At 39.2% G+C, this 27331-nt stretch overlaps 1 protein-coding gene across 1 annotated transcript in view; it reads left to right on the top strand.

Annotated features, from left to right (window-relative positions):
* The window catches only part of ptprja (protein tyrosine phosphatase receptor type Ja), a 38310-nt gene that overhangs the window by 2766 nt on the left and 8213 nt on the right, over window positions 1-27331 (top strand). The window contains 29 exon segments of the mRNA XM_047333502.1: window positions 9360-9381; window positions 9845-10042; window positions 10244-10507; window positions 10941-11201; window positions 11767-12027; window positions 12593-12853; window positions 13421-13681; window positions 14246-14506; window positions 15072-15332; window positions 15898-16158; window positions 16724-16984; window positions 17550-17810; window positions 18377-18637; window positions 19202-19462; window positions 19572-19829; window positions 21020-21283; window positions 21525-21794; window positions 22038-22298; window positions 22384-22650; window positions 22892-23161; window positions 23405-23665; window positions 23751-24014; window positions 24255-24524; window positions 24768-25028; window positions 25114-25377; window positions 25619-25888; window positions 26132-26392; window positions 26478-26741; window positions 26983-27252. Of these exon segments, the coding sequence (XP_047189458.1) occupies window positions 9360-9381; window positions 9845-10042; window positions 10244-10507; window positions 10941-11201; window positions 11767-12027; window positions 12593-12853; window positions 13421-13681; window positions 14246-14506; window positions 15072-15332; window positions 15898-16158; window positions 16724-16984; window positions 17550-17810; window positions 18377-18637; window positions 19202-19462; window positions 19572-19829; window positions 21020-21283; window positions 21525-21794; window positions 22038-22298; window positions 22384-22650; window positions 22892-23161; window positions 23405-23665; window positions 23751-24014; window positions 24255-24524; window positions 24768-25028; window positions 25114-25377; window positions 25619-25888; window positions 26132-26392; window positions 26478-26741; window positions 26983-27252 (7330 nt within the window).

Below are 27331 nucleotides of genomic sequence, written 5' to 3'. Positions count from 1 at the left end.
ACTCAACGACAGTCAGTTACTCAACCAGTCTAAAGTGAATATATCTGTCGAGGCGCACTGTTTTATTTACGTGAAATTTCAGTTCCTCTTTGAAAGGGTTGACGAAAACGGCTGAGTGAACAATACAGAGCACAGTGAGGTGGCCAACACCTATGAGCCATACACAACCACACGCGATCCTTACGCCTCTGATCACGCTGTAATACAGTGTAATCTTTGATGGAATAACACAAGCTCATCGATCCCCACAAACCAGCTGGATCTCTGAAGACGTCTCAATACGCCAAATCATTGAAAACACCTTAGTGTGACCCCGATGTGGTCTGCAGCACATCAGTGAACCGCACATTACATTATATTTAGAGCTGCAACAGTAAATCGAATAATAGATTAGAAATCCACTACTAAATTAGTCGCCAACTATTTTTATGATCGATTAATCAGTTCAAGTAGTTTTTATGAGAAAATAAAAGGCACAGTTCTCTGATTTCAGCTGTTAAGTGTGAACATTTTCTGGTTTCTTCGCTCCGCTGGGACAGTAAAACTAAATGTCTTTGGTGTGTGGACAAAACAAAACGTCATCTTGGAGTTTGGGAAACACGATCGACCCTTTTGTGGCATTTTTATGACATTATATGGCCCAAACAACTAATCGATTAATCAAGAAAATAATCGACAGATTAATCGATAATGAAAATAATCTTGAGTTGCAGCCCTAATTATATTCAATTGACTCAGTAATTCAGTTGAATTGTCTAGAGCACTTTCGGTCGATAGACTGACGGTAACGCAACCATTGAGTAGTCGATGTACCGTCTATCTTTTTCCCGTATTAATCTTTTTTTTTAATATCATACCTTTTCAAACTGCGAATCCGTTTGAAATGTGATCAAAGTCAGTCGTGAAAATAAAGCACATTAAGGCGGGGGGTGCGTGCAAAGCTCAACTCTCACTTATTAATGACCCAGGAAAAGTACAACACTTTGCATGTGTTTGTCACGGGATGGAGCCTTTTTCTGCTCCCCGCCACCGCGTCCAATTGTCCGTGTGTCTCTATCTGTGGCCCCCACACAGCTTTCAGAAGACAGAGCTCGGTGACGCGGCAATCAGTGGGAAACATCTCGCAACAAGGAACCGTGACGCTTCGCTGACACTTAAAAAGAACGGACTCCGCTCTCATGCCTTGCGCTACTGTAAAATGTGGATGACGTCCGACGCGCATCAGAACACAAGTATCTCTCTCCGAAATGTGTTTGTCTCACTGAGTCCACATTAGAAAAACGCGAGCCTCCTTGTTTTACATCCCAATTGTGCAAAAGGCACGAACCAAGTCCTGCTTTGTGGAATACTGCACTTTCCACCCACTCGCATCCACCCACACCACCGCCATTCAGCCATATCAAGAAAGTCCAGTTTGAAATTAACATCCCCAAACATGCTGCCCTCAGCCAGGGCTGCAGCTGGAAGTTCAGCGTGTGCAAGATGAATTACAAAGAGTCACAGTTCCCATGTAAATGAGACACAGGCTCCTCTTTCAGCCTCAAAGGCCGTATTGTCAGCAGACAGCTATCGTTTTATCAGTGGCCTCTGAGCAAATCATGGCCAGGCAAAGGCTTCAGTGGGGATTGAAATATATCATTTATTTCCTTGTTTTACTTGTCTCTCTATCACTCGGTCAGGCAGCCTTTCCAAATCGAGGGGTGAAGTTCTTCAAGCAGGATTTTTCTTTTCAACGCCCCTTTGGTACAAAATGACCGTAGCATACAGAAGGTTATCTGTGGCAGTTTGACAGGGTGGTTGCTCACTACCGCTGACAGCCAGGTGCTGAAATGGCTGGTTTATTAAAAAGAAGAAAAAACCCAAATCACAAGACCAGGTGTTCTCCGTTTTTAGCCATGCAAGACACTGCGTGCAATGCTTGTCAGGCCGTCCACCGCTTTAATCCAGCCATCTGATGTGTTTGTTCTACAGTGAAACTGTGCCTTGTAATTCTGTAAATGACAGAATTACTCATGGAGACGTTTCTTGTTTGCGGGAATTGATAGTGGTAAATAAAATGAATGACATGTATATTCTAAGATTCTAGATATTCGAAAGATAAAGATTATAACTATTGCCTATGTCTTTCTTAAGAAATACACAATTCTTTTAATTGACTTCACAGACATCACAGTGTCTGCAATATATAAACACAGAACAAATACATTCATCCACACATGCATCTAAAAGGTACATATAATACAATATAAAACGGTGGCCAATGACAAAAAAAAGAAAAAAGGGGAGAAAAAACAGAAAACTCATTGAAGACTTTTTATAACACGTTTGCCTTAAGCTTTTATGAATTTTTTTTGTATGCTTTCTTAACGTGTTTGTGCATGAGTGTATGCTTGATTGTATGAAAGTATGATTGTTTTTTAAAGTGCTATACAAATGGGATTATTATTATTCTAATTTATTATTATTATTATTATTGTTATTATTATTATGACTTTTGCATTGTATGAAAGGATCAGAGACTTACATCTCGTAAAAGTTAACAATTCTTACAAGGCCTCAAAAAATATATCCCCATATTTCCTTTGATAATTCAAAAGCAACAGCTTCACAATTTAATGAACCACAAAGTCGAGAAAAGAACCCCGCCTTCACTTTCTCTGCTTCCTTCTCCAGTGACGAGCATCGCCGCCCTTTCTCTTCCACACGTTACACTATGACAATGCTGATCACGCCTCTATGATCCGTGTAATGGCGGCCCAGCCCTCTGTGTTCGGAGCTGTGGTTTTCCTCCCGTTGTGTGGCCGGCAGCTTCAAGAGGAAGCTGCCACGGAAGGTGTGATTGGTATCTGCGGCGCAGTTGACACGACGTCACTCATTTCCATAGCCTCTGATGTGGCCCACGATAGCAGCAGCAGGACCCTGATGTGGGAGGCTGATACCTGGAGACAAACACACTCACGAAGCTGCCGTGCACAGGGAGGCATTGGATATTTTTAAACGCGGCTTTTGGCATTGTTTTATGATCCGCGTTCCGATTGCGTTCTACATTATTATTAACCAAACACCTAAAGGGATTGTTGACATGAGGAAGTCAGCAGTACCAAAAACAAACAACATTTCCTTATTAAAAGAAAAAAATAATTATAGATATGACGAAAAATTCCGCCTCCCTCAGTGGTGACATGACTTACTGTAAATGACACTAATGAAAAAATATTATTCTTTTATACACTTTTTTCATCAAACTTAAAACATCACTGCATAATGTAAGTCAAGTTTCAATTCTCTACATTGTCCTGCCCGTTAATCTCTGGTTACATATTACGTAGCCGTTGATTAATAGGGTAGTATGAGATATATAAGTAACATCATTTTTTTTAAAAAAAGGTTCATTATAGGATACTTTTGAATGAGTGAAATAAGTAATGTCTTCACTCTATAAATCTTGTCAAACAGAAGTATTGATCACTAGTGGTAATGATTTTTTTTCCTTCTTAATTTAGATTACTGTACCTTTTGAAAAAAAAAAAAAATCCCGCATCGATCACAGGCTCGCTCGTATTGTACCGTGATCTCATCTGGCAAAGATCAATCGGTGATTCTTGGCAGAATCAGTACGTCACATGCCCGGTGATACAGTAAGGAACCAACTTCAATACATGACCAGTTCTAGTGATGTCTGTTCAATATGTCGGTCAACAAAAAAACAAAGATAGAAGATGGCAGCCATCCATAAAGCCACAGGTGTCTTGAATAACTTGCATTTCTAGGTGCAAATGGGATACAACAGTAGGGACAGGAGTTGATACGCTTTTAGTTTTGTTGCCAATGTCGTGTGCCTCTTGTCTTCTTTAATGAGGTGGAACAAATGAACTGGAACGAGTGAACTTTAAAGTCCTTATCAGGGGTCTCTGGGTGGGCTCAGGAAGCGCCAGGAAGTTATTTTAGAGCCTGAGGTCGTCGAGGCGATGGACTCTAAAAAGAGAACAAGCTGCCAATTTATTTGAGGCTGACAGAAGAGAGTGCCGAGTTACAACCCTGACAAATCTCATGAAACGTGATACTGACGTTATATTAATAATTTGATCTCACTTTTAAACACAAAGAGAAAGGAAATATGATAGATGACACTGTATGTTTGTCCAAATGTTGACACCCACACACAGGGGTGTAGCACCACAATCCTGGGCCCCATACATAAGAAGTCTCTGTGGGCCCCCAGCAGCTATGATGCTGATTAATGTATGATACTGTTTGTGTGTGTGTGTGTGTGTGTGTGTGTGTTCTAATAGTATCTAGCTAGCTAACTCCTACTGTATTCAGGTAGTAAAAGTTAGCTAGCTAGCTAGAGTTTGCTAATATTTAGCAACCTTTCTTTTGAAAGCTACTAGCTAACTTTTAATTAATTTCTTTTGAGGCTTAGGGTTAGGTTTAACCCTAATAAATGAATTATTAACATTTGTTTTTTTAAATCTATATTTCTCTTTTTTCTCTTCCTGGAGACCCAGACTTTACTTTCATGAGGGAACACAAAGTCCGACGTAGAGACGGATTCTCATGCTGAGTTGTGATGGGCGGACCAAACCATTAAGCGCTTTTTGTAAGGGGTGAGAGGGCCCTCAGAGAACCTCCAGAATTTTTTCAAATACATAGTCTCTCAACCAATGTAATCATCCAATTTTTAATTCATGTTATGACACTAATTACTTAGAAAACACTAATTGCAAACAAAAAAACCTTTTAATTCCACGCACTCCAGGGCCTCCTACCTTTGCGCCCTGGGTAGTCTGTCCCCTTTCTCCCCCCCGTGCTACGCCCGTGCCCACATAGGTGTTCTCAAAGATATATTTCGACTGCTCATGACACAAAACTCCAGAATTTGAAAGGGTGTCTGCGCTCGGGTCCTAATACTGCAACTTTTTTTTTCTACAGCACTTATCTAAACACGGTCACAAAGTGTTTTACAGACTATACGGGGGAAACAGCACAGAACAAAACAAAAAATAAGAAAGACAATAATAAAAGCAAACAACATCGGTTAAAACCAGTTAAAAATCAGGCATTAAAAAAAAACCTTTCCTATAAAAAAAGGCAACAAAATATCACTATCACTAGTCTACACTCATATTCCAGCTCACTGATACCTGCAGCCGTGGACACTGACACTCTCATGCCGTTAACAAAATCATGGTTGTCATGTCCACACATGACAACGCATTATGCGTTCTCTTGGCGTTGCTAATCATCAACAGACACACACACACACACACACACACACACACACAAACGAACACGCACAGTAGTTTGGTTTGAGTCAGATAACATGGCTTTTGCAGAATTTTCTGCAGCAAAAGTATCCACTTTCTCCACTCAGCAGAGTCTACAAAGGCACCTCCGGCAACCCCCCCAACCTCATGCAACCTTGCGTAATTCAAGGAGCAGAAGTGATGTATTGTGCATTTCTTTTTTCCCCCTCTTGTTTTTATTCCAAGTTATCAGATTATGAGAAGCTAAGGTTAAGTAGGCTGATCTGTGAGCCAACAGCTTTTAAGGTGATTTTTTTCTTCATCATTTTGATTGTCTTTGGGTTTGAGTTTAATTATGGAGGAAGGAACTGGGGCCTTATCAGGTGGTGAGCAGCGAGGGCAGGAGTGAGAGGGAATCAGAGAGTGGCAGGCACTCGGCATTTAGGGGTTGATGTAATGTTTGTATAGTGGTCAGTACACCCATTTCCTCCTCCTCCTCCTTCAGACAGGCCCAGTGAAAGGGCACAGATACAGTACAAAGGGCTTTGGGGTCATTGGCTGAATCACCCTCCCAAGTATGTTTCACTGTGCCTTTACTTGATACGGCTCCTCCTGGAAGTCTAATGGCTGCAAGAAGTGAAACTAGAGAACAATGTGCACTAGCCACCAACTAAATACTTTCTCCGTTTCTTTCCGTGGCTCCAATCGAATAATAAGCTCCCTGTTGGGATAAATTAAGCTTGGACTCAAAAGAAAAAGATATGATAAAAGATATTAGAAAAAAATCCTAAAAGCAGCTGCATTGAAGTCTTGGAATGGCAGAAATTTGGGGGAGTAGAGCCAGGACGGACTGCTGAACACAGAACGACACACAAGAGATCTAATGCAGACTTGTACTAGAGTTGGCTGTTAGTACCACACTGGCAAACTTAACAATCGGGCGAAGACAGGAATGTAGAGTTGACACATATCTGTAGGTGCACAGGTAGAAGGGCATTGGACACACACACACACACACACACACACACACACACACAGGGAGAGAGGAGGTATGGACGGACGGAGCAGATTCATTAGAAAAAAGATAACGTCTTTTATTTGTATTTCTGGGCCAGTATTTCCCAAATGGGCCTTTGGGCCTTTGGGTTGTCGCTGCTCTCTGAGGCCGTGCCAGAGCGTAATGGCTTGAGATGTTGTGTTTCTTTAGTCAGGAGGAAATAGGAGATTCTTCGGCAGAGGGCCAACAGAAATGAAACATTCAGGAGTCGCGGCTCAGAGAAGTCCCGTCCCTGGAGGTCAGTTTGAACATTTCTTTTTATTTGTATGGAAACATGAGATTGTCATAGTGTTGTGCTACAACTTTTCACTGGTATGTGACCTTCGCCATATTTTTGCGGAGCTGGAAGGTGTTAGATTTGTTATGATTCTGTCCAATTCTGAAACATCTTTCGCTGAGATTTTTTAATAGATCTCCCCTTCTCTTGAGGTTCAGAGGTCAGTTGAGCAAACAGTCTCACAACAGGGTCCATTTTAGCGGCTCACGTGATCTTCAGCAGCATCTGGAAATCGTAGATGTTCAGATTTCCTTTTTTTTTCTGAGCCCTCTAAGGACTTCTCATCCATGTTGGCATCCAAATTAAAAGGTGAAGGTGAACAAAAATGTGTCTGGTCCAGCAGTGGGTTGAAACTCATAGTTTTTTACTAAATCATCATCACAAAAAAAAAAGAGGAAGAAGAAGAATACAATTTATATTAAACTTGTGCGAAAACAGGCAATAATTCATGCCGTCATGCAAACAAGTGTTTTGTTGATGTATCAGGTACCAGATTGGTAATCCAGATGTCCTAGTTTGTGACGGACAGTTCAATAAATAAATCTATTTTTTAAAATATGTTTTTAGCAATTTCATGTTATTAAAGGAGAAAGTGGAGGCTGCATGTGTAGCATACAGTCATAGCAAAAACACAAAGTAAGTTGTAGTTAGTCAATAAGTTAATAGAACATCAGGTGAAGGGCATTACTTTTCCAGTGTCACTCTCCTCTGAAGGGTAAAAAGAAATAATCTCATGATGACCATTATTATTTATGGGTATAATCAAAGGCAAACTCCATGTAGAAAGAAAGGGCAGGCAGTAGCAGCATCGTTGCAGTGAAGCGAGTCTGTCAACTTATTCACAATGAATTCTTCTGCAGGGTTTTTGATTCTGATCAATTTGTTAAACTGGGAATTTAACTAATGTGCTGAATAATCTTAGAAGTAGTTGTTCCCAACCCAACCCCTGGTTGACAGCGGTGATCATATTCCACTGTGATAATGCTCTTTTATCACTTCAAAAAAACCCATCTACTCTGTGGGAAAGTAAAGTGTGTGAATAAATGTAGTAGTAGTAGTGAGAAATTCTCAAGCACCCATTCACACTCGCTCGGACAGGGTGTGAAGAGTGTGAAACTCAGCCGCGCCAACACGTTGCACAGTCAGCAACCAAATGTACACTTCCTCATACAGGCTGTTCCCCTTGGTAATGTCAAAAAATCCCCCCCCCCAACCTACTGTATTATAATTCGTTGTTGGTTTAAGATAGTGTTCAAGATTCTAAGAAATCTTAGCACTGATTTCTATAAAAGATAGAACACATAAATAATCTTCAACTGTTTATCAAAATATCGCTGGTTTCTACTGTAACGACCTTCTCATGCACAATGTGTGCACACATTCCACCAGGTCCTCAAAGAGAGCTGAACCCTTGAACCCATCATGCACCACTGTGTGGCACAATCGTACGACTGAAAGAAAGAGTCTCAGAGGATTGTGAGGAAGGGCAGGGTCGCTGCTGCGAATAGGACACTAGTGTCCAGGGACAGTTGGGTGGGTGGGAGGGGACAGCGTCTAACATAGAAGGGACTTCTCATTTTTCAGTTTCCTGGTGTGACGACTTTTAAGTTGTTAGGTCTATTCTGCCTATTCTGCTTTACTCCATACAAAGTTTATAATTCAAATCTGATGTGAATTACTATGTGTGTGTACTACCAACGTCGTACAAGATTTAAAATGCCACAGAACATTATAAAAATATAACAAATCACTCTCGCTTCGTAGTACACGATAACGAGTGAGTATCAAGTGTGTGGTTGTCGTCATTGTTGGGAGTTAATGACTGACCACGTCCGTGATCAAGGATTTTGCAGGTTTGAGCAATGATGCCATGTATTTAATGTTTAGCTGCGTGGTAAACAGAGTGAAAGGCGACATGTCGCCGAGCGACTCTGCGCTGTTGAAGTTTTGGCTAATGAGTAATGTGGAATCAGAGTTGTGCGTGTTTAGTCCCGATAGCAGGAGACAGGTGATAAAACTCAGCAGGAATACGGAGTTTGAGTCGTAATACCTGAGATATAATCGCTGTGCGGCGATCAGCATTTGTTTTGTGTTTGTTTGGCAGTTGTGAGACGTGAGATATCCAGGGTGTTGGCGGAACAAACTTTCTCCACAACACGTCATTACATTTAAAAATACCCGTGGCCACATAATGATTACCGACAGGCGGGAAGGACCAGCGTCTACTTCCTACTCTGTGACTGACACACAGACATGATCTTTTCATATTCAATATTTTCCTATTAGAAATGTTTGTTTGGGATTATTTTACATGTTTAGAAAACACAAAGTTACATTTGACTGCTTTTGGACAAGCAAAAAATGAAGGGCTGTATATCTGTTCCTGAATGAAATAACAAAATATATTAGACTGTTGAATAAAAAAGGATATAATATTTTACTGGTGTATAATAATAAAAAAGCCTAAACATCTAATCAATTGTTAATTAGTATTCATCCACTATACAATTTAACTCTTCTTTTATTTATTCTTATTTTATTCTTTTTCTGAATCTATGAATCTATATAGTCCTGCTTTCTTATACCAACCTCAGCTGTGACCAATCAGATGCTTATGGTCATAATTCAACAGGCTTGTTTTTTCATGATGACCGGTGGCGTTGAACTGATGCTTTCTGAGTTTTTTTGATTGGTGCTTTAAAGCTGCTCAAAATTCAACGTGGATCTCTGCTGGTGCAAAAATGATTTACTTTGCTTTTCTTTGTCCTCATCTCCATAGAACTCCCGTGCAGAATGTGGTGGTAAGAACAGACTTATGCTGGTTTTTTTTATTTTGTTAAATGAGTTACACAATTGCATATCTGTATTTAAAGGAATATCAATTGTCATATAATACTATAGTCTGTGTTTATATTTTTTTAAAGGGACAGTGTGCATTAATCAACATTCGAACAAATGTGAATATACCCATGTTTAAAATTGTTTGTATCAAAGAAATAAGACTAATGAAATAGTTAAAACATACTGTTTACAGGACTACATAGTACTATAGTTGTTTTAAAGGTTAAAAAAACAGCATCAGCATTGACATTGTTGCCTTTCAGATACAGTTGCCTCTTAATCACATCATCTATCATTATATCTGCTCTTTAAAATTACTAAGTAATCTTTTTTTTAACAGGAATTTACCTTTTTAATATCTATTTGTGCTCAGTTTTGCTGTTGTTCTTTTCTTGTGTTTTCCCTCCTTGTTCTGTCTCTCAGTCAGGAAATGTGACGGCAATGAAACAGAAACATTTACAACAACGACGATGACAGCAGTCGTGTCTGCATCATGGCATAACTGCACTTTATTCATTGGGAATGATATCTTTGTAAACGGTTCGGTGACTGGTCTGACCCCTGGAGCTGTCCATCAAGTCTTCGTTAGCTGTTTGAACTGCTGTAAAGAGATCACGACGAGTAAGTCGGCCCCGCTTTGTTGAATCACTTCTGGCCCAGATCCACCGCATTCAGCACGTCTGACTGTTTTTTTCTTTATGGCTGTGAATGGAGTGTGCGTGGTATGAATACACCGCAGACAGATCATCTAATACACAGACACACAAACACATTGTGTTATACCGATGATGAGTAATGAAGACCTAAATTACGCCCCCACAGAGCCTGAAGTCGTCGGTAACCTCAGAGTCACCAACGCCACCACGTCCTCTGTGTCTCTGACCTGGACTGAACCAGCAGGAAACCGCTCTGTCTATAGAGTACAGTGGGCAGACGGACATTCCAACGGCACGTCACGTAATGTGTCTGGAACAAATATCATCATCAACAACCTGACGGCCGGTGTCCTGTATTATATAAGTGTTGCTGCAGTGGCAGACGACGGCCACACGGAGGGACGGAACGTCACCGTTGAGCGGTACACAAGTAAGTAAAGGGAGTAAGTGCAGCCCATAACAAGTCTGCTGAGGACACCTGGTGGACAAGTTCAGTAATGGTCACGAGCAGGATGAAATTCAGAGGGTAATGTGAGAAATGTCCAGGTGTAGAAGAACAAGATGGGTTCAGGTGTGTCAGGTTCTTATCCTCACAGGGGGGTTGGACGGTTGGACGTCCGTTTTTTGCCCCCTCCCCTTCTGGCTAAAGCTTTGTGCGTAGGGACTGAGAGGGCGCCGTCATGGATTCATCAGTTGTCTACAAAGGCTTGCTTGATAAAGAAACTTCCAGATGCATTGAAGCAGGTTGCTGACGTTCCTGGGGGCAACGTGTCTCTTGTATGTATTTAATGGATTTTCAAAGGAAGACACACAAACTTAAAATCTCTTTATTTGCCCCTATGACACCCCTTTTCCCCTCACAGAGCCTGAAATAGTTTTGTCCCTCAATGCCACTGAAATCACAACGTCCTCTGTATATGTGACTTGGACTGAACCAAAGGGAAATCGCTCATTTTATAGAGTCCAGTGGACTAATGGGACAAAAACACAGACGGTCAATGTGAGGGAAACAAATATAAATGTGACCGAGCTGACAGCTGGAGTGAAGTACACTTTTACAGTCACAGCAGTGGCCGACGATAACCAAACAGAAAGTGAAACAGCAGAGAGTTCTCATTATACAAGTAAGATGATGAATATGATTTTTGCTGATCATATTGCCTCAAATCTGTTTTGTGTATTTCAGCTTTACTTTTGTTATGTTATTGACAGTTTTTTTGTAAAAGATATTTCAACAAAAAATGGTCACAGCAAAGAGACCGCCAATTTTTATTCATAAGCAGTAATTGAGACATTAATAATTAGCTTATAACACACTGTATGGGAATTTGTCAGGAATTCTAACTTTTCCTTTAAAGATTTTTTTTATGTAATTGCACGTGTTTTTCTATATTTGTCATTGATTATCTGTGTTAACACCAGTCTCTAATTTTGGGTGTCCAGATAAATATTAATTGATAATAATGTACACCATGATCTAAACTGCATTATAATATTCTAAAAACCTTTCAAAAATTGTTCATATCCACTTGCTTTAGAGCAGGGCTCAAAGTGAAAGTTTGGTAAAAGGCGGTTAAAACAATTATGATCCATGTAGACTTTGATTACAGAAACCTAATTGACAATGTATTTTAAATAAGTAATTTAAATACCCTGTATTTGCCCCTATGACACATTTTTCCCTCACAGAGCCTGAAATAGTTTTGTCCCTCAATGCCACTGAAATCACAACGTCCTCTGTATATGTGACTTGGACTGAACCAAAGGGAAATCGCTCATTTTATAGAGTCCAGTGGACTAATGGGACAAAAACACAGACGGTCAATGTGAGTGAAACAAATATAAATGTGACTGAGCTGACAGCTGGAGTGAAGTACACTTTTACAGTCACAGCAGTGGCCGACGATAACCAAACAGAAAGTGAAACAGCAGAGAGTTCTCATTATACAAGTAAGATGACGAATATGATTTTTGCTGATCATATTGCTTCAAATCTGTTTTGTGCTATTCAGCTTTACTTGTGTTATGTTATTGACAGTTTTTTTGTAAAAGATATTTCAACAAAAAATGGTCACAACAAAGAGGCCGCTAATTTTTATTCATAAGCAGTAATTGAGACATTAATAATTAGCTTATAACACACTGTATGGGAATTTGTCAGGAATTCTAACTTTTCCTTTAAAGATTTTTTTTATGTAATTGCACGTGTTTTTCTATATTTGTCATTGATTATCTGTGCAAACACCAGTCTCTAATTATGGGTGTCCAGATTAAAATTAATTGATAAAAATATACACCTTGATCTAAAATGCATTATAATGTTCTAAAAACTTTTCATAAATTGTTCATATTCACTTGCTTTAGAGGAGGGCTCAAAGTGAAGATTTGGTAAAAGGCAGTTAAAACAGTTATGATCCATGTAGACATTGATTACAGAAACCTAATTGACAATGTATTTTAAATAAGTAATTTAAATACCCTGTATTTGCCCCTATGACACATTTTTCCCTCACAGAGCCTGAAATAGTTTTGTCCCTCAATGCCACTGAAATCACAACGTCCTCTGTATATGTGACTTGGACTGAACCAAAGGGAAATCGCTCATTTTATAGAGTCCAGTGGACTAATGGGACAAAAACACAGACGGTCAATGTGAGTGAAACAAATATAAATGTGACCGAGCTGACAGCTGGAGTGAAGTACACTTTTACAGTCACAGCAGTGGCCGACGATAACCAAACAGAAAGTGAAACAGCAGAGAGTTCTCATTATACAAGTAAGATGACAAATATGATTTTTGCTGATCACAGTCCTTCAAATCTGTTTTGTGTTATTCTGCTTTAATTTTGTTATGTTATTGACAGTTTTTTTGTAAAAGATATTTCAACAAAAAATGGTCACAACAAAGAGACCGCCAATTTTTATTCATAAGCAGTAATTGAGACATTAATAATTAGCTTATAACACACTGTATGGGAATTTGTCAGGAATTCTAACTTTTCCTTTAAAGATTTTTTTTATGTAATTGCACGTGTTTTTCTATATTTGTCATTGATTATCTGTGCAAACACCAGTCTCTAATTATGGGTGTCCAGATTAATATTAATTGATAAAAATATACACCTTGATCTAAAATGCATTATAATGTAATATAAACATTTCAAAAATTGTTCATATTCACTTGCTTTAGAGCAGGGCTCAAAGTGAAGATTTGGTAAAAGGCGGTTAAAAACAATTATGATCCATGTAGACTTTGATTACAGAAACCTAATTGACAATGTATTTTAACTAAGGAATTTAAATACCCTGTATTGCCCCTATGACACCCCTTTTCCCCTCACAGAGCCTGAAATAGTTTTGTCCCTCAATGCCACTGAAATCACAACGTCCTCTGTATATGTGACTTGGACTGAACCAAAGGGAAATCGCTCATTTTATAGAGTCCAGTGGACTAATGGGACAAAAACACAGACGGTCAATGTGAGTGAAACAAATATAAATGTGACTGAGCTGACAGCTGGAATGAAGTACACTTTTACAGTCACAGCAGTGGCCGACGATAACCAAACAGAAAGTGAAACAGCAGAGAGTTCTCATTATACAAGTAAGATGATGAATATGATTTTTGCTGATCATATTGCCTCAAATCTGTTTTGTGTATTTCAGCTTTACTTTTGTTATGTTATTGACAGTTTTTTTGTAAAAGATATTTCAACAAAAAATGGTCACAGCAAAGAGACCGCCAATTTTTATTCATAAGCAGTAATTGAGACATTAATAATTAGCTTATAACACACTGTATGGGAATTTGTCAGGAATTCTAACTTTTCCTTTAAAGATTTTTTTTATGTAATTGCACGTGTTTTTCTATATTTGTCATTGATTATCTGTGTTAACACCAGTCTCTAATTATGGGTGTCCAGATTAATATTAATTGATAATAATGTACACCATGATCTAAACTGCATTATAATATTCTAAAGACCATTCAAAAATTGTTCATATCCACTTGCTTTAGAGCAGGGCTCAAAGTGAAGATTTGGTAAAAGGCAGTTAAAACAGTTATGATCCATGTAGACATTGATTACAGAAACCTAATTGACAATGTATTTTAAATAAGTAATTTAAATACCCTGTATTGCCCCTATGACACATTTTCCCCTCACAGAGCCTGAAATAGTTTTGTCCCTCAATGCCACTGAAATCACAACGTCCTCTGTATATGTGACTTGGACTGAACCAAAGGGAAATCGCTCATTTTATAGAGTCCAGTGGACTAATGGGACAAAAACACAGACGGTCAATGTGAGTGAAACAAATATAAATGTGACTGAGCTGACAGCTGGAGTGAAGTACACTTTTACAGTCACAGCAGTGGCCGAAGATAACCAAACAGAAAGTGAAACAGCAGAGAGTTCTCATTATACAAGTAAGATGACAAATATGATTTTTGCTGATCACAGTCCTTCAAATCTGTTTTGTGTTATTCTGCTTTAATTTTGTTATGTTATTGACAGTTTTTTTGTAAAAGATATTTCAACAAAAAATGGTCACAACAAAGAGACCGCCAATTTTTATTCATAAGCAGTAATTGAGACATTAATAATTAGCTTATAACACACTGTATGGGAATTTGTCAGGAATTCTAACTTTTCCTTTAAAGATTTTTTTTATGTAATTGCACGTGTTTTTCTATATTTGTCATTGATTATCTGTGCAAACACCAGTCTCTAATTATGGGTGTCCAGATTAATATTAATTGATAAAAATATACACCTTGATCTAAAATGCATTATAATGTAATATAAACATTTCATAAATTGTTCATATTCACTTGCTTTAGAGCAGGGCTCAAAGTGAAGATTTGGTAAAAGGCAGTTAAAACAGTTATGATCCATGTAGACATTGATTACAGAAACCTAATTGACAATGTATTTTAAATAAGTAATTTAAATACCCTGTATTTGCCCCTATGACACATTTTTCCCTCACAGAGCCTGAAATAGTTTTGTCCCTCAATGCCACTGAAATCACAACGTCCTCTGTATATGTGACTTGGACTGAACCAAAGGGAAATCGCTCATTTTATAGAGTCCAGTGGACTAATGGGACAAAAACACAGACGGTCAATGTGAGGGAAACAAATATAAATGTGACTGAGCTGACAGCTGGAGTGAAGTACACTTTTACAGTCACAGCAGTGGCCGACGATAACCAAACAGAAAGTGAAACAGCAGAGAGTTCTCATTATACAAGTAAGATGACAAATATGATTTTTGCTGATCACAGTCCTTCAAATCTGTTTTGTGTTATTCTGCTTTAATTTTGTTATGTTATTGACAGTTTTTTTGTAAAAGATATTTCAACAAAAAATGGTCACAACAAAGAGACCGCCAATTTTTATTCATAAGCAGTAATTGAGACATTAATAATTAGCTTATAACACACTGTATGGGAATTTGTCAGGAATTCTAACTTTTCCTTTAAAGATTTTTTTTATGTAATTGCACGTGTTTTTCTATATTTGTCATTGATTATCTGTGCAAACACCAGTCTCTAATTATGGGTGTCCAGATTAATATTAATTGATAAAAATATACACCTTGATCTAAAATGCATTATAATGTAATATAAACATTTCAAAAATTGTTCATATTCACTTGCTTTAGAGCAGGGCTCAAAGTGAAGATTTGGTAAAAGGCGGTTAAAAACAATTATGATCCATGTAGACTTTGATTACAGAAACCTAATTGACAATGTATTTTAACTAAGGAATTAAAATACCCTGTATTGCCCCTATGACACATTTTCCCCTCACAGAGCCTGAAATAGTTTTGTCCCTCAATGCCACTGAAATCACAACGTCCTCTGTATATGTGACTTGGACTGAACCAAAGGGAAATCGCTCATTTTATAGAGTCCAGTGGACTAATGGGACAAAAACACAGACGGTCAATGTGAGGGAAACAAATATAAATGTGACTGAGCTGACAGCTGGAGTGAAGTACACTTTTACAGTCACAGCAGTGGCCGACGATAACCAAACAGAAAGTGAAACAGCAGAGAGTTCTCATTATACAAGTAAGATGACGAATATGATTTTTGCTGATCATATTGCTTCAAATCTGTTTTGTGTTATTCAGCTTTACTTGTGTTATGTTATTGACAGTTTTTTTGTAAAAGATATTTCAACAAAAAATGGTCACAACAAAGAGACCGCCAATTTTTATTCATAAGCAGTAATTGAGACATTAATAATTAGCTTATAACACACTGTATGGGAATTTGTCAGGAATTCTAACTTTTCCTTTAAAGATTTTTTTTATGTAATTGCACGTGTTTTTCTATATTTGTCATTGATTATCTGTGCAAACACCAGTCTCTAATTATGGGTGTCCAGATTAAAATTAATTGATAAAAATATACACCTTGATCTAAAATGCATTATAATGTTCTAAAAACTTTTCATAAATTGTTCATATTCACTTGCTTTAGAGGAGGGCTCAAAGTGAAGATTTGGTAAAAGGCAGTTAAAACAGTTATGATCCATGTAGACATTGATTACAGAAACCTAATTGACAATGTATTTTAAATAAGTAATTTAAATACCCTGTATTTGCCCCTATGACACATTTTTCCCTCACAGAGCCTGAAATAGTTTTGTCCCTCAATGCCACTGAAATCACAACGTCCTCTGTATATGTGACTTGGACTGAACCAAAGGGAAATCGCTCATTTTATAGAGTCCAGTGGACTAATGGGACAAAAACACAGACGGTCAATGTGAGTGAAACAAATATAAATGTGACTGAGCTGACAGCTGGAGTGAAGTACACTTTTACAGTCACAGCAGTGGCCGACGATAACCAAACAGAAAGTGAAACAGCAGAGAGTTCTCATTATACAAGTAAGATGACGAATATGATTTTTGCTGATCACAGTCCTTCAAATCTGTTTTGTGTTATTCTACTTTAATTTTGTTATGTTATTGACAGTTTTTTTGTAAAAGATATTTCAACAAAAAATGGTCACAACAAAGAGACCGCCAATTTTTATTCATAAGCAGTAATTGAGACATTAATAATTAGCTTATAACACACTGTATGGGAATTTGTCAGGAATTCTAACTTTTCCTTTAAAGATTTTTTTTATGTAATTGCACGTGTTTTTCTATATTTGTCATTGATTATCTGTGCAAACACCAGTCTCTAATTATGGGTGTCCAGATTAATATTAATTGATAAAAATATACACCTTGATCTAAAATGCATTATAATGTAATATAAACATTTCAAAAATTGTTCATATTCACTTGCTTTAGAGCAGGGCTCAAAGTGAAGATTTGGTAAAAGGCGGTTAAAAACAATTATGATCCATGTAGACTTTGATTACAGAAACCTAATTGACAATGTATTTTAACTAAGGAATTAAAATACCCTGTATTGCCCCTATGACACATTTTCCCCTCACAGAGCCTGAAATAGTTTTGTCCCTCAATGCCACTGAAATCACAACGTCCTCTGTATATGTGACTTGGACTGAACCAAAGGGAAATCGCTCATTTTATAGAGTCCAGTGGACTAATGGGACAAAAACACAGACGGTCAATGTGAGTGAAACAAATATAAATGTGACCGAGCTGACAGCTGGAGTGAAGTACACTTTTACAGTCACAGCAGTGGCCGACGATAACCAAACAGAAAGTGAAACAGCAGAGAGTTCTCATTATACAAGTAAGATGATGAATATGATTTTTGCTGATCATATTGCCTCAAATCTGTTTTGTGTATTTCAGCTTTACTTTTGTTATGTTATTGACAGTTTTTTTGTAAAAGATATTTCAACAAAAAATGGTCACAGCAAAGAGACCGCCAATTTTTATTCATAAGCAGTAATTGAGACATTAATAATTAGCTTATAACACACTGTATGGGAATTTGTCAGGAATTGTAACTTTTCCTTTAAAGATTTTTTTAATGTAATTACACGTGTTTTTCTATATTTGTCATTGATTATCTGTGTTAACACCAGTCTCTAATTATGGGTGTCCAGATTAATATTAATTGATAAAAATATACACCTTGATCTAAAATGCATTATAATGTAATATAAACATTTCAAAAATTGTTCATATTCACTTGCTTTAGAGCAGGGCTCAAAGTGAAGATTTGGTAAAAGGCGGTTAAAACAATTATGATCCATGTAGACTTTGATTACAGAAACCTAATTGACAATGTATTTTAACTAAGTAATTTAAATACCCTGTATTGCCCCTATGACACCCCTTTTCCCCTCACAGAGCCTGAAATAGTTTTGTCCCTCAATGCCACTGAAATCACAACGTCCTCTGTATATGTGACTTGGACTGAACCAAAGGGAAATCGCTCATTTTATAGAGTCCAGTGGACTAATGGGACAAAAACACAGACGGTCAATGTGAGTGAAACAAATATAAATGTGACTGAGCTGACAGCTGGAGTGAAGTACACTTTTACAGTCACAGCAGTGGCCGACGATAACCAAACAGAAAGTGAAACAGCAGAGAGTTCTCATTATACAAGTAAGATGACGAATATGATTTTTGCTGATCATATTGCCTCAAATCAGTTTTTTGTATTTCAGCTTTACTTTTTTTATGTTATTGACAGTTTTTTTGTAAAAGATATTTCAACAAAAAATGGTCACAGCAAAGAGACCGCCAATTTTTATTCATAAGCAGTAATTGAGACATTAATAATTAGCTTATAACACACTGTATGGGAATTTGTCAGGAATTGTAACTTTTCCTTTAAAGATTTTTTTTATGTGCTTACACGTGTTTTTCTATATTTGTCATTGATTATCTGTGCAAACACCAGTCTCTAATTATGGGTGTCCAGATTAATATTAATTGATAATAATATACACCTTGATCTACAATGCATTATAATGTAAATTAACAATTAAAAAATTGTTCATATTCACTTGCTTTAGAGCAGGGCTCAAAGTGAAGATTTGGTAAAAGGCAGTTAAAACAGTTATGATCCATGTAGACTTTGATTACAGAAACCTAATTGACAATGTATTTTAACTAAGTAATTTAAATACCCTGTATTTGCCCCTATGACACATTTTCCCCTCACAGAGCCTGAAATAGTTTTGTCCCTCAATGCCACTGAAATCACAACGTCCTCTGTATATGTGACTTGGACTGAACCAAAGGGAAATCGCTCATTTTATAGAGTCCAGTGGACTAATGGGACAAAAACACAGACGGTCAATGTGAGTGAAACAAATATAAATGTGACTGAGCTGACAGCTGGAGTGAAGTACACTTTTACAGTCACAGCAGTGGCCGACGATAACCAAACAGAAAGTGAAACAGCAGAGATTTCTCATTATACAAGTAAGATGACGAATATGATTTTTGCTGATCATATTGCTTCAAATCTGTTTTGTGTTATTCTGCTCTACTTTTGTTATGTTCTTCATAGTTTTCTCCTCTCCTCCTACAGAACCAGGTGTAATTGGGAAACTTACTGTTTCCTCTAACACCTCCTCCATCTTTTTGAGCTGGACCCCACCTCCCGGTCAGGTGTTCATGTACATGTTGAAGTGGCAGGATGGCGGAGCACTGATGACCACATACACGAACGACACCTTTGCTGTGCTGTCAGAGCGGATCTCTGGTACTCACTACACAATCCCAGTCGTCGCTGTTGCTGGAGACAATTCGACACAAGGAGACCCTCGCATATTCATGTATTACACAAGTAAGCCAGACTTCATGTGTTGCGCTTGTAATGAATCATACCATCCACTCTCTCAAGAGGTTTGCAAATTACCAATATTAATTTTATTTCCTTCCTTTTTTTTCCTGACCGTTTTTTTTAAATTCTTCATGTACAACTTGCACGTTTTAAAGCGAAGGGTTGGTTAAATGGTTAAAACTATCATGATGCATTTAGACCTTGATTGGATGACAGAAACTTAATGGAGAAAGTATTTTTGAATAGTTCATTGATTGTTGAAGTAATTCCGCAAGAAAATGCCTACATTTTTTCTGAATTCAGCCTCTCCAGTGTGAGCATATGTTGCTTGTTCAGTGGTTCCATGCACACAACATATACAGTGAGTGTGAGCCCTCAATGTTACCCAGTCGTGCAAGCCCAGCCCCCTCTCACCCTCTCATGTATTTGTCTCAATGTATGAAGTGTACAATAACATTTTAATACATTATAGTGTAGGGCTTTGTCAGTTTGCAAAAAGCCTCCTTATCAACCTAAATTCTCAGCTCACAGACTTTTTCTCCTGCCCTGCCCAGTACTACTGTCCAACACCAGCTACCATATCATCTACCAGCCTGAGGGCGGGCACCAGGGGAGCAAGCTTCATTATGATTACTTTAAACAAGTACTTCAGCAGTTTGGTTTTGCACTTCCATTAAATCGGGGGACTTGTGAGGGATAGATAAAGAATTTTGTTTTTTTATGAAATCTAAGCAGCAAAGACATAATGGATTTTAGTTTTTATTACCGGTCAATCTTCGAAAAAATGCTCCGATTTCCAAAACACAACTCAACAGTGTCTTAGATTTGAGCCTCTACGACATCTCTGTTGTTACTGTAGGCGTGTGGAACTACAAGAGCGCTGCAGTCACAGCACAAAACTATACCAGTGGGTGTGATGAACACACGGCCAATCACATCAGTGTTATTGCTCTGCAGCTCTACTTGTTCATATATTTGCTTTTCTAAAGTTTTCTTTCAGTCATTCGTATATGCCAGAAAAGTATCATAATGCTTGGTCAGAGATATATACTGTATATGTATATGCATACTTTTTCTCAGTTAGCAAACTGCATCTCGCAGTACACTAGTAAGACTGTCACCTGTCATTTCTCTTTATTCTAAATTGTCAGTGTGTTTAATTTGTCAATCTTTCCTTCTCTGCAAATAAACAGAGCCTGAGCCGGTACAACCCAGCATCTCCAGCCAGGGCTCCAATAGTTCAGTCCTGGTGTCGTGGAACATACCTGCTGGGAAGGTGGCATATTTTGAGGTTTCTCTGAGCAGCACTTCTTTGGCTTTAAATGAACAAGTGCCGAACTCCAACAGTACCTCTTTTCTGTTTGAAACACTGTCGGCTGGGACACTTTACACTGCCAGGGTAATCACATATAGTGGACCCTTCAATGCATCATCTGGATTTGTCACTAATGCAACTTGTAAGTATGACATATAGGTTGGTGTCCTCAATGGTGTTACATTAAGTTTTGTTTAGTTTTTTGCTTTAGATATGCGAGTTGTGGGCACAGCTCAACATGCTGGACATGTATTGATGGTGCATTCAGGGACACATTTACACGACACTGATCAGTTCTGTAGCATCGCACAGGTCCTTGGTTTGATGAATGAAGACATGACTCTGCCTGTTGAAGTTAACATGCTTCAATTCCTCACTCACAGTCCCAAACCCTCCTGGATCCATCGAGGTCCTGACAAAGACCCCCAGCTCCATTGAGATCAGGTGGATTGAAGCTCCTCTGATGACCGGTGCTTCATTCGTCTACAAATTGACTATAACATTATCCCAGCCAGGAGGATTCATCACTACCACCAACACCAGTCACACTTTTGACTCCCTGGTTTCTGGGACTTCCTACAACATCTCCATTGTAACAGTGGGAGTCATGGATTTTGAGAGCGAGGAGGTTCACATTAACATGGTTTCCACAAGTAAGGATTTCAATTCTGTACACAAGCAATGTGGAAGCACATTCACTCTCCTCTTTTACCTTTACTGTCGGAAGTCAAATTTGCATCTCTCAAATATATTTTAAGCAATCAAGACCCCAAACTATAACTTAACACACAAAACAACCAAAACCTTTGTTCTGAGGGATGAGCAGCTAATTTGAGAAAATATGAAATAAGATGTGTTATTGTTATCAAAACTTACACTCTCCTCTCTGTTTTTAGGACCTTATAGTATACGTGGGTTGGAGGTTGTAACTTCAAACACAACCACTGTACTTCTGAATTGGACTAAACCGCTGGAGTACAAGACTGAATATACATATCAGGTCCAGACGACAGGCTGTGGCTCCCAAAACAAAACCGTAGCAGAAGAAATGGCAGAGATCTCAGAGCTCATCCCAGGGACCAACTGCACCTTCTGTGTTTCGGTCATTGCAGCGGGTGAAAACGAAGGGGAAGCAAACTGCATCTCGCAGTACACTAGTAAGACTGTCACCTGTCATTTCTCTTTATTCTAAATTGTCAGTGTGTTTAGTTTTTCAATCTTTCCTTCTCTGCAAATAAACAGAGCCTGAGCCGGTACAACCCAGCATCTCCAGCCAGGGCTCCAATAGTTCAGTCCTGGTGTCGTGGAACATACCTGCTGGGAAGGTGGCATATTTTGAGGTTTCTCTGAACAGCACTTACTTGGCTTTAAATGAACAACAACAGTTGAACTCCAACAGTACCTCTTTTCGGTTTGAAACACTGTTGGCTGGGACACTTTACACTGCCAGGGTAATCACATATAGTGGACCCTTCAGTGCATCATCTGGATTTGTCACTAATGCAACTTGTAAGTATGACATATTGGTTGGTGTCCTCAATGGTGTTACATTAAGTTTTGTTTAGTTTTTTGCTTTAGATATGCGAGTTGTGGGCACAGCTCAACATGCTGGACATGTATTGATGGTGCATTCAGGGACACATTTACACGACACTGATCAGTTCTGTAGCATCGCACAGGTCCTTGGTTTGATGAATGAAGACATGACTCTGCCTGTTGAAGTTAACGTGCTTCAATTCCTCAATCACAGTCCCAAACCCTCCTGGATCCATCGAGGTCCTGACAAAGACCCCCAGCTCCATTGAGATCAGGTGGATGGAAGCTCCTCTGATGACCGGTGCTTCATTCGTCTACAAATTGACTATAACATTATCCCAGGCAGGAGGATTCATCACTGCCACCAACACCAGTCACACTTTTGACTCCCTGGTTTCTGGGACTTCCTACAACATCTCCATTGTAACAGTGGGAGTCATGGATTTTGAGAGCGAGGAGGTTCACATCGACATGGTTTCTACAAGTAAGGATTTCAATTCTGTACACAAGCAATGTGCAAGCACATTCACTCTCCTCTTTTACCTTTACTGTCGGAAGTCAAATTTGCATCTCTCAAATATATTTTAAGCAATCAGGACCCCAAACTATAACTTAACACACAAAACAACCAAAACCTTTGTTCTGAGCAAAGAGCAGCTAATTTGAGAAAATATGAAATAAGATGTGTTACTGTTATCAAAACTTACACTCTCCTCTCTGTTTTTAGGACCTTATAGTATACGTGGGTTGGAGCTTGTAACTTCAAACACAACCACTGTACTTCTGAATTGGACTAAACCGCTGGAGTACAAGACTGAATATACATATCAGGTCCAGACGACAGGCTGTGGCTCCCAAAACAAAACTGTAGCAGAAGAAATGGCAGAGATCTCAGAGCTCAACCCAGGGACCAACTGCACCTTCTGTGTTTCGGTCATTGCAGCGGGTGAAAACGAAGGGGAAGCGAACTGCATCTCGCAGTACACTAGTAAGACTGTCACCTGTCATTTCACTTTATTCTAAATTGTCAGTGTGTTTAATTTGTCAATCTTTCCTTCTCTGCAAATAAACAGAGCCTGAGCCGGTACAACCCAGCATCTCCAGCCAGGGCTCCAATAGTTCAGTCCTGGTGTCGTGGAACATACCTCCTGGGAAGGTGGCATATTTTGAGGTTTCTCTGAACAGCACTTCTTTGGCTTTAAATGAACGAGTGCTGAACTCCAACAGTACCTCTTTTCGGTTTGAAACACTGTCGGCTGGGACACTTTACACTGCCAGGGTAATCACATATAGTGGACCTTTCAATGCATCATCTGGATTTGTCACTAATGCAACTTGTAAGTATGACATATTGGTTGGTGTCCTCAATGGTGTTACATTAAGTTTTGTTTAGTTTTTTGCTTTAGATATGCGAGTTGTGGGCACAGCTCAACATGCTGGACATGTATTGATGGTGCATTCAGGGACACATTTACACGACACTGATCAGTTCTGTAGCATCGCACAGGTCCTTGGTTTGATGAATGAAGACATGACTCTGCCCGTGAAGTTAACATGCTTCAATTCCTCAATCACAGTCCCAAACCCTCCTGGATCCATCGAGGTCCTGACAAAGACCCCCAGCTCCATTGAGATCAGGTGGATGGAAGCTCCTCTGATGACCGGTGCTTCATTCGTCTACAAATTGACTATAACATTATCCCAGGCAGGAGGATTCATCACTACCACCAACACCAGTCACACTTTTGACTCCCTGGTTTCTGGGACTTCCTACAACATCTCCATTGTAACAGTGGGAGTCATGGATTTTGAGAGCGAGGAGGTTCACATTAACATGGTTTCTACAAGTAAGGATTTCAATTCTGTACACAAGCAATATGCAAGCACATTCACTCTCCTCTTTTACCTTTACTGTCGGAAGTAAAATCTGCATCTCTCAAATATATTTTAAGCAATCAGGACCCCAAACTATAACTTAACACACAAAACAACAAAAACCTTTGTTCTGAGGGATGAGCAGCTAATTTGAGAAAATATTAAATAAGAAGTGTTACTGTTATCAAAACTTACACTCTCCTCTCTGTTTTTAGGACCTTATAGTATACGTGGGTTGGAGGTTGTAACTTCAAACACAACCACTGTACTTCTGAATTGGACTAAACCGCTGGAGTACAAGACTGAATATACATATCAGGTCCAGACGACAGGCTGTGGCTCCCAAAACAAAACCGTAGCAGAAGAAATGGCAGAGATCTCAGAGCTCATCCCAGGGACCAACTGCACCTTCTGTGTTTCGGTCATTGCAGCGGGTGAAAACGAAGGGGAAGCAAACTGCATCTCGCAGTACACTAGTAAGACTGTCACCTGTCATTTCTCTTTATTCTAAATTGTCAGTGTGTTTAGTTTTTCAATCTTTCCTTCTCTGCAAATAAACAGAGCCTGAGCCGGTACAACCCAGCATCTCCAGCCAGGGCTCCAATAGTTCAGTCCTGGTGTCGTGGAACATACCTGCTGGGAAGGAGGCATTTTTTGAGGTTTCTCTGAACAGCACTTCTTTGGCTTTAAATGAACGAGTGCCGAACTCCAACAGTACCTCTTTTCTGTTTGAAACACTGTCGGCTGGGACACTTTACACTGCCAGGGTAATCACATATAGTGGACCCTTCAATGCATCATCTGGATTTGTCACTAATGCAACTTGTAAGTATGACATATTGGTTGGTGTCCTCAATGGTGTTACATTAAGTTTTGTTTAGTTTTTTGCTTTAGATATGCGAGTTGTGGGCACAGCTCAACATGCTGGACATGTATTGATGGTGCATTCAGGGACACATTTACACGACACTGATCAGTTCTGTAGCATCGCACAGGTCCTTGGTTTGATGAATGAAGACATGACTCTGCCTGTTGAAGTTAACATGCTTCAATTCCTCAATCACAGTCCCAAACCTTCCTGGATCCATCGAGGTCCTGACAAAGACCCCCAGCTCCATTGAGATCAGGTGGATGGAAGCTCCTCTGATGACCGGTGCTTCATTCGTCTACAAATTGACTATAACACCCTCCCAGGCAGGAGGATTCATCACTGCCACCAACACCAGTCACACTTTTGACTCCCTGGTTTCTGGGACTTCCTACAACATCTCCATTGTAACAGTGGGAGTCATGGATTTTGAGAGCGAGGAGGTTCACATCTACATGGTTTCTACAAGTAAGGATTTCAATTCTGTACACAAGCAATGTGCAAGCACATTCACTCTCCTCTTTAACCTTTACTGTCGGAAGTCAAATTTGCATCTCTCAAATATATTTTAAGCAATCAGGACCCCAAACTATAACTTAACACACAAAACAACCAAAACCTTTGTTCTGAGCAAAGAGCAGCTAATTTGAGAAAATATGAAATAAGATGTGTTACTGTTATCAAAACTTACACTCTCCTCTCTGTTTTTAGGACCTTATAGTATACGTGGGTTGGAGGTTGTAACTTCAAACACAACCACTGTACTTCTGAATTGGACTAAACCGCTGGAGTACAAGACTGAATATACATATCAGGTCCAGGCGACAGGCTGTGGCTCCCAAAACAAAACCGTAGCAGAAGAAATGGCAGAGATCTCAGAGCTCATCCCAGGGACCAACTGCACCTTCTGTGTTTCGGTCATTGCAGCGGGTGAAACGGAAGGGGAAGCGAACTGCATCTCGCAGTACACTAGTAAGACTGTCACCTGTCATTTCTCTTTATTCTAAATTGTCAGTGTGTTTAATTTGTCAATCTTTCCTTCTCTGCAAATAAACAGAGCCTGAGCCGGTACAACCCAGCATCTCCAGCCAGGGCTCCAATAGTTCAGTCCTGGTGTCGTGGAACATACCTGCTGGGAAGGTGGCATATTTTGAGGTTTCTCTGAACAGCACTTCCTTGGCTTTAAATAAACAAGTGCCGAACTCCAACAGTACCTCTTTTCTGTTTGAAACACTGTCGGCTGGGACACTTTACACTGCCAGGGTAATCACATATAGTGGACCCTTCAATGCATCATCTGGATTTGTCACTAATGCAACTTGTAAGTATGACATATTGGTTGGTGTCCTCAATGGTGTTACATTAAGTTTTGTTCAGTTTTTTGCTTTAGATATGCGAGTTGTGGGCACAGCTCAACATGCTGGACATGTATTGATGGTGCATTCAGGGACACATTTACACGACACTGATCAGTTCTGTAGCATCGCACAGGTCCTTGGTTTGATGAATGAAGACATGACTCTGCCTGTTGAAGTTAACGTGCTTCAATTCCTCAATCACAGTCCCAAACCCTCCTGGATCCATCGAGGTCCTGACAAAGACCCCCAGCTCCATTGAGATCAGGTGGATGGAAGCTCCTCTAATGGCCCGTAGTTCATTCTTCTACAAATTGACTTTAACATCATCCCAGCCAGGTGGATTCATCAATACCACCAACACCAGTCACACTTTTCGCTCCCTGCTTCCTGGGACTTCCTACAACATCTCCATTGTAACAGTGGGAGTCATGGATTTTGAGAGCGAGAAGGTTCACATCTACATGGTTTCTACAAGTAAGGATTTTATTTCTGTATACAATCAGTGTGCAAGCACATTCACTCTCCTCTTTCACCTCTCTTATCTGAAGTAACC

The sequence above is a fragment of the Scophthalmus maximus genome, chromosome 7, assembly GCF_022379125.1.
Source record: "Scophthalmus maximus strain ysfricsl-2021 chromosome 7, ASM2237912v1, whole genome shotgun sequence".
Classification (NCBI taxonomy): domain Eukaryota; kingdom Metazoa; phylum Chordata; class Actinopteri; order Pleuronectiformes; family Scophthalmidae; genus Scophthalmus; species Scophthalmus maximus.
The sequence above is the reverse complement of the archived record's forward strand: the minus strand, read 5'-3'. Positions and strand labels throughout refer to the sequence as shown.